This window comes from Salmo salar, chromosome 27 (assembly GCF_965601325.2).
Source record: "Salmo salar chromosome 27, fSalSal1, whole genome shotgun sequence".
NCBI classification, from domain to species: domain Eukaryota; kingdom Metazoa; phylum Chordata; class Actinopteri; order Salmoniformes; family Salmonidae; genus Salmo; species Salmo salar.
The window spans coordinates 16649649-16661936 of NC_138317.1; the positions used below are offsets into that span (position 1 = coordinate 16649649).

General features: G+C 44.7%; 1 protein-coding gene across 5 annotated transcripts in view; it reads left to right on the top strand.

The window, feature by feature from the left end:
• The window catches only part of LOC106588567 (A kinase (PRKA) anchor protein 9), a 141582-nt gene that overhangs the window by 115867 nt on the left and 13427 nt on the right, over window positions 1–12288 (top strand). For all 5 annotated transcript variants that reach the window (XM_045709243.2, XM_045709246.2, XM_014177703.3 and 2 more), the window contains 8 exons: window positions 3916–3999; window positions 4458–5504; window positions 5712–5852; window positions 5934–5978; window positions 6148–6285; window positions 6478–6522; window positions 7282–8019; window positions 8937–8997. In XM_045709243.2, coding sequence (XP_045565199.2) covers window positions 3916–3999; window positions 4458–5504; window positions 5712–5852; window positions 5934–5978; window positions 6148–6285; window positions 6478–6522; window positions 7282–8019; window positions 8937–8997 — 2299 coding nt within the window. The remainder of the gene's footprint in view (window positions 1–3915; window positions 4000–4457; window positions 5505–5711; window positions 5853–5933; window positions 5979–6147; window positions 6286–6477; window positions 6523–7281; window positions 8020–8936; window positions 8998–12288) is intronic.

The following is a 12288-nucleotide window of genomic DNA, read 5'->3' on the forward strand; positions in this document are numbered from 1 at the left end:
AAGTAATTTGTGGAGTGGTTGAAAAACGAGTTTTAATGACTCCAACCTAAGTGTATGTAAACTTCCTACTTCAAATGTGTGTGTGTGTATATTAATGAAATATCACATTTACATAACTATTCAGACCCTTTACTCAGTACTTTGAAGCACCTTTGGCACCTTTGGTACAGCTATTTTCAGGTCTCCAGAGATGTTCGATCGGGTTCAAATCAAGGCTCTGGCTGGGCCACTCAAGGACATTCAGAGACTTATCCCGAAGCCACTCCTGCATTGTCTTGGCTGTGTGCTTAGGGTTCGTTGTCCTGTTGCTCAGGACCTCGCCCCAGTCTGAGGTCCTGAGCGCTCAGGAGCAGGTTTTCATCAAGGATCTCTTTGTACTTGGCTCCGTTCATCTTTCTCTCGATCCTGACTGTTCTTCCAGTCCCTGCCGCTGAAAACATCCCCACTGTATGATGCTGCCACCCATGCTTCCCCGTAGGGATGTTGCCATGTTTCCTCCAGACAAACTCCAAGCGGGCTGTCATGTGCCTTTTTAGTGAGGAGTGGCTTCCGTCTGGCCACTCTACCATATAGGCCTGAATGGTGGAGTGCTGCAGAGATGGTTGTTCTTCTGGAAGGTTCCCCCATCTCCACAGAGGAACTCTGGAGCTCTGTCAGAGTGACCATCGGGTTCTTGATCACCTCCCAGACCAAGGCCCTTCTCCCCCGATTGCTCCGTTTGGCAGCTTCAGGAAGAGTGTTGGTGGTTCCAGACTTCTTGCATTTAAGAATGATGGAGGCCACTGTGTTCTTGGGGACCTTCAATGCCGCGGAAATGTTTTGGTACCCTTCCCTAGGTCTGTGCCTCGACACAATCTTGTGTCGGAGCTCTACAGACAATTCCTTTGACTTAATGGCTTTGTGTTATAGACAGGTGTGTGCCTTTCCAAATCATGTCCAATCAAAAAACCACAGGTGGACTCCAGTCAAGTTGTAGAAACATCTCAAGAATAATCAGTTGAAACAGGATGCACCTGCTCAATTTCGAGTCTCTGAATACTTTCCGAAGGCACTATATTATAATAATATTTGTATATCAAAGTCATTGTAATGTGGTTAACCTTATACATTTATAGGAAAAGGATTCAAATCAAAAATATACAATTCTACCAGAGAGCGCCGTTTGTTAATGGGAAAGGCACACTTGACCGTTACACTTGAATCATTCCCACAGTGAATGGCTAGGCCTGCTACGCTATGAAACCACACGCAATTGCAGAGACTGATATTTCCGGCCGCAATTGATATGGTGAAAACATTATGTGGGGAGGCAGAGGCATAGAATACCTTTGTCAAATAACACAGTTAAATTAAGAATTTATGCTTTTGCTAGAGATCAAGAGAGAATTGACTGAATGACTCAAAACCTCCCCAGCTTATACTCCCCAAATGGACGTTGGCTGTGAGGGCCGAGATTCCCATACATTGACTTTCGTTCGCTATACATGTCGGGGGATGCTATTCACAAGGACATAAGTTTACAAGTTTATCAACTTTCAAAACAGAATTACTTTCCCGTTGTTCCTCAGCTGTAGTGTATGATATACCATTTTGTAGCTCTGAGTCTCTTTTATCCAATGTAAAAAACACCATTTCTAATTTTACTACATAAGACTGATTTGAGCAGGTCAGTCACATATTGTTTTGTTTCATGATTCCCGAGCATGAAACGGCACAGAAGATGTTCAGTGTGCTGTGTAGCTATATTGACGAAAAACAGATTCCATGGGATCGAATGGTGGGCTGGCTTCTGCACTCTAGTAATGAACTTGTCTCCCTCTGCCATATGGATGCATTGTATGATACACGAGAGCAAATGTCAGCCAAAGAGCTGAGCACAGAACGCGGAGATATACTGCGGCAGGTAACTTGGATTGTAAACTAAATCAAACAACATCCGCTGCGCGTATGCCTGTTGAGATATGGGATCAGAGCATGACAGTGTTTTATTTCACACAAGGTTTGGTGGTTATCGAGGGGGATTGTTGGAAGAATTTTTTGCATTGAGAGAGGAACTGTTGTCATAATGAATGTATATAAAGAAAGACTTGGTTGACTTTCTATGTAATAAAAAGAAAATAACAGAAAATGGCATCAGTAAGTGTCCCACACGAGTGATGACTGCTCACCTCCAACTCTTGGAAGAGTACTTTGCAACGGACCTCCTTCCCAATGAATGTGATCCTGGATCAGTTGACATGCCGGTAAGTGAAATCGAACAGCTGATCAAACTGTCGTGACCGAATGCTGCAGACTTAACGCATTCACAGGTCACTACGGAGGAGTTTTGGTTCCTGCCTCAAAGGGAATACCTTGACGTCTCCCTCTGAGCATTAATGCCGCTTTCAAAACAACCGGGAACTAGGAACTCAAATCTCAGACTTCAGTACGTTCAAGACAACTGGGAACTCGGAAAGAACAAGCTCCGACTGGGGGAAAATTATTTTGAACAGTCATCCAAATTGGAATTCCAAATCGAACTCTGGCCTCTTTCTAGAGCTCTGACTTTCCGACCTAAAGATCACTTGCGTCATGATTTGACCTCGTATCTTTCAGATTTCCTAGTTGTTTTTAAAGCATCATAAAACTCATCGTAGGCTGCCCTTTGTTAGCTCATGTCTGTGTGATGCTGGATTCAGTGCTCTCATCTGCATTAAAACCAAATGGGCCTGTCGATCCAGGTTGGATGTGACAGCAGAGATGCGTGCGCACTGTCGACCACGCCCCCTGACTTTGAGAAGCTCATACACGACATGCGTCAAGCGCACCCATCTCATTAGTGGTGGTGAGATAAGAGACATTGTCAGACTAATTTGGAATTGACTGCCTCACATTAAAAGTATGTGATGGTGAGTTGAAGACAATCAGAAATACTGTTAGAATGTTTTTCAATTGACTGCCATAGCCCCAAATTAAAAACGTTAACATTGGCAGTGATTTTTTTCACATGGGTGGGGTTCTGAGAATTTTCAGATATCAAAATGGAGTCGTGGGCCAAAAAAGTTTGGGAATCCCTGTACTATAGGTAATCCTTAAGCCAGCAAGGTTGACACGTGGTATCCATCTGCTAAACAAAGCTACATAAAGACAGACCATTCAAATGATATATCAAAGGATAAAACAAGTGTGCTGTTAACCGTTGCTACACTACAAAAACATATTACGATGTTTATCGATACTGAATAACCTGCTAATAGATTAAGACGAATGATTTTATGTAGAATGGTTCATGTAGACTTCTCTTTTGGTCAAACCGATAGGTCTGCACCTGGGCAATGTTTGCAGCTAGCTAATAGATAAAACAAATTTAAAAAGTGTTCAGTGATGATAATATTACATTTAACCTTTTTTTAATTTCTAATTTACCTTTCGGTCTTTCTTTTTAACCTTTTGGAAATAACAAGTGTTAACAGACTGCACCGGTGCAAACTGGCCCTAATCAAGTGAATAGTCCGCTATATACACTGTGACACTAACATTGTCCATTCTAAAAGACAACCCAACTTTAAAAATGGCTAATATGGACTCCTCTAGCTACAGTATATTACATAGACATTGCGCCCCAATTTTAAATGAAAAATATACTTTTAAGGTTTAATGTAGCTTTCATAAACCCTTTATAATGCCTGTATAGATACTACAGAAGTAATTTACAAGCAAATGCTATATATATGCCACATTAGCCAAAGCGCCAAATGAGGAACCTGTTGGGCTAATATTGTAGTGATAGGTAATATCCCCACTCAAAGATAAAGACCCCCCCCCCCCCTTTAATGTTCCCTACTGTTTTAGTCCCAGTTTAAGGGTGATTTTTTTTTTGTGTGTGTGTTGAAAGCCAGCAGATTATAATCTCCGACATATGATAAACTTTTGAAGGTGACGGAGAAGGACAGGGAAATAGCTCTTCTTAATGAGCAGATGGCTAAGCTTCAACACACGGAAACAGCCCCTGACAACAAGGTAACTCCATATACATATACGTTAGACAGACCACTTGTTCTTCTGTTCACATATATGTATATCTTTGTGATAGTGGATAAGTGTTTGTGTTGTGTTCATTTTATTTGGTATTTTTGTTGTGGCGTAACCCACCATTTTATTTTAGGTTTTGGTAAGTAGGCCTCTGTTGTGTTGTGAATTTTTCTTTAAGTTGGCTTACTAAAGAGAGACTTGGAACACCCTAGAATTGTCCAACAAATCATAATTGGTACCTGAAGTACCATTATTACAGTTGTCCCAACCAAAAATGTATCCTGATTGGCTGAGACTCATATATTATCTATCACATAAATATTATCAATAACTATATTACCGTGGCACAACTGTGTCTAAGAGGTTTAATAGAAAGCATGAGCCGGTCTTTTTCCTCCTCATCTTCGTCCTTATTCCTACATTCACTGCTCTGTCCTTCACTTCAGGAAATCAATGCGAGGGATGAGCTACTGCGGGATCTGGAGTCCCAGGTGGAGTGCATGCGGAGCGAGCAGCAGCGCCTGAAGAGGAACAGCGAGGAGGAGTTGGAGCAGCTCAACGCCGTTATCGACAAGTTCCAGGAGGAGCTGGCCAACATTGAGCGGAAGCAGTTCTCGGAGACAGAAGAAGAGCTCAAGCGCCAGTTGGAGAGCCAAGTCGGAGGTCCCAGCAAGGAGGAGTATGACGAAATGAAGCAAAAAATGGACCTGGCCACACAAGAGCTGGACACCATCAAAGCCGAGCACTGCTCGCTCCTGGAGAGGTACCGGTGCTTGCAGGAGAGCAGACTAGCATTAGCCGAGTCGGAAAAGGAGCTGTCGGACGACATAGCGATGGAGCTGCAAGACGCCCTGAGGGAGAAGACGGCGGCGTTTGTAGTGGTGCAGGCTCAGATCCAGGCACTTGAGCAGAATGCTACCTCCAGGGTGAAGGAGCTGAGCCTTAGAGTCCAGAAACTTGAGGCCTGTGTCGCAGAGAGAGACTCTGAACTGACCCGCTGCCGGTTCCTGGTGGAGCGGGCCCAGGAGCATGCTGATGACCTCCAGCGCAAGGTCCAGGACCTGGAGGACAAGCTGAGGGAGAGGGTGGCCACTGCGCTTGTCAGCCAGGCCCAACTGGGCGCCATCCAGCAACAGCTGCATCAATCGCAGCAGTCCAAGGGCCAAAGAGCCAAAGGATCTGTCCACCAGAATCCCAGGGGACAGATGGAGGTACCGGACTTCGGGTTTGCAGGAATGTCCCGAGCAGTGGAGATCCAAGGAGCCAAACATGGCCCCACTGGGAAGGTGGTCCTCCTGACGGAGAAGCTCTGCGAGCTGGAGGTAGGCCTGAGTGGCATGCAGAAGGACCAGGAGCTGCAGAAGCAGTTACTCTCCAGCTCCGAGGAGGAGGTGCTGGAGTACGAGAAGAGGCTGGTCTTGCTCATTGACCTGCTTAATCAGATGAGGACGACCAAGCCTGGTGGACGCCAGAGAACATTTCCGGCCACAGAGGTAGTTGTTAACTTTAGCCTTCTCTATTGTCTCTGGGGTTAAGTTCGCTGTAGCCTGCACCGCATCCTATGAATTCGTTTTTGTGGGGTAGAGTTAGCCTGCTCTACTTTCCATGGATTAATGAATTTGCTTACGCCTACACTGCCTGGAGATGTTTTTCACAGGTTAAATGCTGACAAGCTGCTAACTCTTTGAACTCTGAACCAGACTGCATCTTCTGGAGGCAACGAGCTGGCTGTGTCTGAGATTCTACAGGAGCTACAGAAGGTCAGGGACGAGGCTTCAGCCACCAAAGAACAGCTCAGCAGTTACAGGGAGAGCAGCAATAAACTCCAGCAGGAGCTCAAGGTATGTAATATCACACTCATTAATACTCTATTATTATTGCATGAGAGAGAGTTACAATTGTCACATGTTTTACTTTTTAAGGCAAAAGAGGTCGCAATGGCCAACCTTCAAGAAGACCTTCAAAGGGTAAGAAACTAATGTGAAAGGGAGTTCCTCCGATTGCCAGACACAGTTCAATTCTACTTTGCCTCAGATTTGCTAAAGTATTGCAATACTTTCTTGTTATTGACATTATCTTAAATCCATTGTCTTGAAATCCAAGTTCTAGAATTTCTAACCTCTAAATATTCCCCAGGTGTCATCGGGAGGCAGTGAGGCCAAGATGTCTGCGCTCCATCGGGAGCTGAAGGAGGTCAAAGAGGAGGCTGCTGCCACCAAAGAGGAGCTCAGCAGCTACAGGGAAAGCTGTGACAAACTACAGGAGCTTCTACAGGTATGAACACAGTCACATTCAACCAGTGTTCAGCAAAGGAAAGAACTATGGGAGTCGCAGTCTTCCAGTGCCAAACTTAATTGTTGATTTATTAATTGTCCATTTTGTGTGGATAACTGTACATTTTGAGAATGTTGACCTTTTCAGTGATTAACCAATCTGACCATTTCATTTTTTTAAATTGTACCAAAGGAGAGAGAGATGACCATAGCACATCTCAAGGGAGAACTCTACCGGGTAAGTACAGTTGAAGTCAGAAGTTTACATACATACACCTTAGCCAAATACATTTAAACTCAGTTTTTCACAATTCCTGACATTTAATCCTAGTAAGAATTCCCTGTCTTAGGTCAGTTAGGATCACCACTTTATTTTAAGAATGTGAAATGTCCGAGTAATAGTAGAGAGAATGATTTATTTCAGCTTTTATTTCTTTCATCACATTCCCAGTGGGTCAGAAGTTTACATACACTCAATTAGTATTTGGTAGCATTGCCTTTAAATTGTTTAACTTGGGTCAAGTGTTCGGGTAGCCTTCCACAACCTTCCCAAAATAAGTTGGGTGAATTTTGGCCCATTCCTCCTGACAGAGCTGGTGTAACTGAGTCAGGTTTGTAGGCCTCCTTGCTCGCACATGCTTTTTCAGTTATGCCCACACATTTTCTATAGGATTGAGATCAGGGCTTTGTGATGGCCACTCCAATACCTTGACTTTGTTGTCCTTAAGCCATTTTGCCACAACTTTGGAAGTATGCTTGGGGTCATTGTCCATTTGGAAGACCCATTTGCGACCAAGCTTTAACTTCCTGACTGATGTCGTGAGATGTTGCTTCAATAAACTTCCGACTTCTATTGTACATCTTGCTGCAAATCACAATATTCCGACTCTACTCAGCAATATGGAAAAAGATCTGACTATTGACATGTCTTCACTTGTATGGGTTTGGGTGTCCCCTAAATTCATCTTTGATAAATCTCTGTCCTTTCACCTCCCAGGCCTCATTGGAAGGTGACGGTGCCTCCACATCCGAGCTTCTCCAAGAGCTCCAAGAGGTCCGAGACGAGGCAGCCGCTACCAAAGGACACCTGAACAGCTTCAAAGAGTGCAGCGAGAAACTTCAGACCGAACTCCAAGTCCGCGACCTGTCAATCGCTCAGCTCAAAGAGGAGCAACAACAGCTCAGAGTAGCCTTGGCGAAATCCGCGGAGTCACCATCACCACTATCCCCAGTATCACCATCTCAGTCTCCCTCACTCGATCAGCGGCAGCAAGCGCCACCCTCCCATCCGAAAAAGAAAGGCGTAAAACCGCAAAACCAACGCCAGGGGGCCAAGGGAAAAATGGCTGCCACTGCCAAAGACAAACCATCGCTCTCCAGGAAGAACTCTGCCGCGGCAAACCAAAAGTCTTCCGACAAATTGTCCGGTCAATCGTCTGATCTTAATGGATCTCAACATCCGCCTCATACAGACGCTGGCACCCAGACGGAGACATTTTCCTCCCAGACATCTGGCCAGCCCAGATCTGTTTCAGAGGAGGAAGAGGTGGAGGAGATGATCGGGGAGTACCAGGAGAACATCGTACAGATGCAGGAGCTGCACGCGGCAGAGATCCTGGACATGGAGGCCCGGCACATCGCGGAGAGCGAGGCCCTGAAGCGGGACAATCAAATACTGGAGGAGGAGTGCAAGGCTCTCAAGACCGTCATCGAGAAGCTGCAACGCTCCCACGAAGTAAGTCCATTGGACGACATCAAATCAAACTTTTTGTCACATGCGCCGAATGCAACATGTGTAGACCTGACAAGGGAAATGCTTACTTACAAGCCATAAACCAACAGTGCAATTCAAGAAAGAGTTAAGAAAATATTTACCAAATAAACTAAAGTAAAAAATAATAAAAAGTAACACAATTAAATAACTTCATCGAGGTTTTATGCAGGGGTTACTGGTGCTGAGTCAATGTGCTGGGGTACAGGTTAGTCAAGGTAATTTGTACATGTAAGTAGGGGTGAAGTGACTATGCATAGATAATAAACAGCTAGTTGCAGCAGTGTAAAAAAATAATAATGGGGGGTGTCAATGTAAATCTGGTGGCCATTTGGTTAATTGTTCAGCAGTCTTATGGTTTGGAGGTAGAAGCTGTTAAGGAGCCTTTTGGTCCTAGACTTGGCGCTTGCCATGCCGTAGCAGAGAAAACAGTCTATGACTTGGGTGACTGGAGTCTTTTATAATTTTTGGGGCTTTCCTCTGACACCGCCTAGTATATAGGTCCTGGATGGCAGGAAGCTTGGCCCCAGTGATGTACTGGGCCGTACATACTACCCTCTGTAGCGTCTTACGGTCAGTTGCCAAGCAGTTACCATACCAGGCGGTGATGCAACCGGTCAGGATGCTCTCGATGGTGCAGCTGTAGAACTTTTTGAGGATCTGGGGACCCATGCCAAATCTTTTCAGTCTCCTGAGGGGAAAAAGGTGTTGTCGTGCCCTCTTCACAACATCCCAGCAGAAACCCGGTTTCAGAGTGTTTTCTTCTGTTTGGTGCCTAATTTAACATGACCCAGATGATGAGCTTGACATTTTTATGGGGGAGTAGGCAGGTAAAGGAACTCAAACTCTTCTGTATAATGACCTGGTTTCATGCCCTCCAGGCCCCCTCATCGAGACCAGAGCGTCCCGCAGGATCACAATTCAAAGACGGCTACACCAGTGGTAAGTTGATGTAGTGTCACAAATCCCACCTCCATGCCGAATTGTTCATGAGGTCATGTGTTTTCGCTAGTAATCACAATACCCTAGGCCAGGGATCATAACTAGATTCAGCTGTAGGACGATGTTTTCTGAAGCAGATGGTCAGGGGTCCGGAACATAATTACAAATAATTTGTTGACTGCAAATTGACCTCAAGAAGCCCAAACAGATATGTTTGACTAAAACATAATAATTTCAAACCTTGCTTACATTTGTATACGATCACTTGTCTCCCTGTTATGCGTGGGAATACTTGAACAGTATAAAACCACCCGTGAGCTAAATTCGGCCCCAGTTGGGGAACCCTGTCCTAGGCTATATAACACTTTCACAATTGTTGGACCGAGTAACCTAACCTTTACACAAATGCAGAGTACTATATATAGCTGACACTAACAACGCTCAGTCATGGTTGCTTCAACCCTCCTCATTCAGACCAAGGAGCATCATAAGCCATCCTGGGTTCATCCTGTCGTTATCTGCACGTGGGTTGTTGTCTTAACTCCACCCTGGCTTAGTTTCCCAGATGCAAGGATGATTTTGAGACAATGAGGGATTTTTCTACTCCTAAGCGTTCTCTAGTAAAACACATTCCTGTCTATGTAATGCAGTATTTAACTAATTTGTCAGCTCAAGCCATCTCCAGTGACCATACGCCCAGATTAGCTGCAGGGAACAAGAGTGGAGCCCATGAAAACAGACGCTAACAGGACATAAATGGCTTACTATTAGTTAAATATTAATTCTTAAACATTAATATAAAAAAACTGGTAAATACGTAATGTTTCTATCGCAACACTCTTGGCATTCTCTCAACCAGCTTCATGAGGTAGTCACCTGGAATGCATTGCAATGTGTGCCTTGTTAAGTTAATTTGTGGAATTTCTTTCCTTAATGCGTTTGAGCCAATCAGTTGTGTTGTGACAAGGTAGGGGGGTATACAGAAGATAGCCCTATTTGGTAAAAGACCAAGTCCATATTATGGCAAGAACAGCTCAAATAAGCAGAGAGAAACGACAGTCCATCACTATTTTAAGACATGAAGGTCAGTCAATACTGAAAATGTCAAGAACTTTGAAAGTTTCTTCAAGTGCAGTTGCAAAAACCATCAAGCGCTATGATGAAACTGGCTCTCATGAGGACCTCCACAGGAATGGAAGACCCAGAGCTACTTCTGCTGCAGAGGATAAGTTCATTAGGGTTACCAGCCTCAGAAATTGCAGCCCAAATAAATGCTTCACAGAGTTCAAGTAACAGACACATCTCAACATCAGCTGTTCAGAGGAGACTGTGTGAATCAGGCCTTCATGGTCGAATTGCTGAAAAGAATCACTACTAAAGGACACCAGTAAGAAGAAGAGACTTGCTTGGACCAAGAAACACGAGCAATGGACATTAGACAGGTGGACATTTGTCCTTTTGGTCTGGAGACCTAATTAGAGATTTTTGGTTCCAACCGCCCTGTCTTTGTGAGCAGCGGTGTGGGTGAATGGATGACCTCCGCATGTGTATTTCCCACCGTAAAGCATGGAGGAGGAGGTGTCATGGTGTGGGGGCGTCTTTTGCTGGTGACACTGTGATTTATTTCAAATTCAAGGCACACTTAACCAGCATGGCTACCACAGCATTTTGCAGCGATTCGCCATCCCATCTGGTTTGGGCTTAGTGGGACTATCATTTGTTTTTCCAACAGGACAATGACCCAACACACCTCCAGGCTCTGTAAAGGCTATTTTACCAAGGAGGAGAGCGATGGAGTGCAGCACCAGAAAACCTGGCCTCCACAATCCCCTGACCTCAACCAAATTGAGATAGTTTGGGATGAGTCTGAGTGCAGAGTGAAGGAAAAGCAGCCAACAAGTGCTTAGCAAATGTGGGAACTCCTTCAAGACTGTTGGAAAAGCATTCCAGGTGAAGCTGGTTGAGAGAATGCCAAGAGTGTGCAAAGCTGTCATTGCAAAGGGTGGCTATTTGAAGAATCTCAAATATAAAATATATTTTGATTTGTGTAACACTTTTTAGGTTACCACATGATTCCATATGTTTTATTTTATAGTTTTGATATCTTCACTATTATTCTACAATGTAGAAAATAGTAAAAATAAAGAAAAATCCTTGAATGAGTAGGTGTTGTAAAAATGTTGACCAGTTGATTATAGAAAAGTATGTCGACACACCTTCAAATCTGTGGATTCGGCTATTTCAGCCAAACCTGTTGCTGACAAGTGTATAAAATCAAACACACAGCCTTGCAATCTCCATAGACAAACATTGGCAGGAGAATGGCCTTACTGAAGAGCTCAGGATGCCACCTTTTCAACAAGTCAATTCGTCAAATTTACGTCCTGCTGTAAGTGCAGTTATTGTGAAGTGGAAACGTCTAGGAGCAACAACGGCTCAGCCGCGACATGGCAGGCCACACAAGCTCACATTTTACATTTACATTTACGTCATTTAGCAGACGCTCTTATCCAGAGCGACTTACAAATTGGTGCATTCACCTTATGATATCCAGTGGAAGAACCACTTTACAATAGTACATCTATATCTTTTTGGGGGGGGAGGGTGGGGGGTGGGGGGGGGGGGGGGGGGGGGTTAGAAGGATTACTTTATCCTATCCCAGGTATTCCTTAAAGAGGTGGGGTTTCAGGTGTCTCCAGAAGGTGGTGATTGACTCCGCTGTCCTGGCGTCGTGAGGGAGCTTGTTCCACCATTGGGGTGCCAGAGCAGCGAACAGTTTTGACTGGGCTGAGCGGGAACTGTGCTTCCGCAGAGGTAGGGAGGCGAGCAGGCCAGAGGTGGATGAACGCAGTGCCCTTCTTTGGGTGTAGCACGTAAAAATTGTTTGTCCTCGGTTGCAACAGTCACTATCGAGTTCTAATCTTCCTCTGGAAGCAATGCCGACGAACAGTGATTCATCACTCCAGTGTTGGCTGGAGTGGTGTAAAGCTTGCTACCATTGGACTCTGGAGCAGTGGAAACGTGTTCTCTGGAGTGATGAATCATGCTTCACCATCTGGCAGTCTGATGGACGAATCTGGATTTGGCGGATGCCAGGTGAACGCTACCTGCCCCTATGAATAGTGCCAACTGTGAAGTTTGGTGGAGGAGAAATAATGGTCTGGGCCTTTCATGGTTTGGGCTAGGCCTCTTAGTTCAACTAAAGGGGAATCTTAACGCTACAGCATACAATGACATTCTAGACAATTCTGTGCTTCCAACTTTGTGGCAACAGTTTTGGGAATTCCCTTT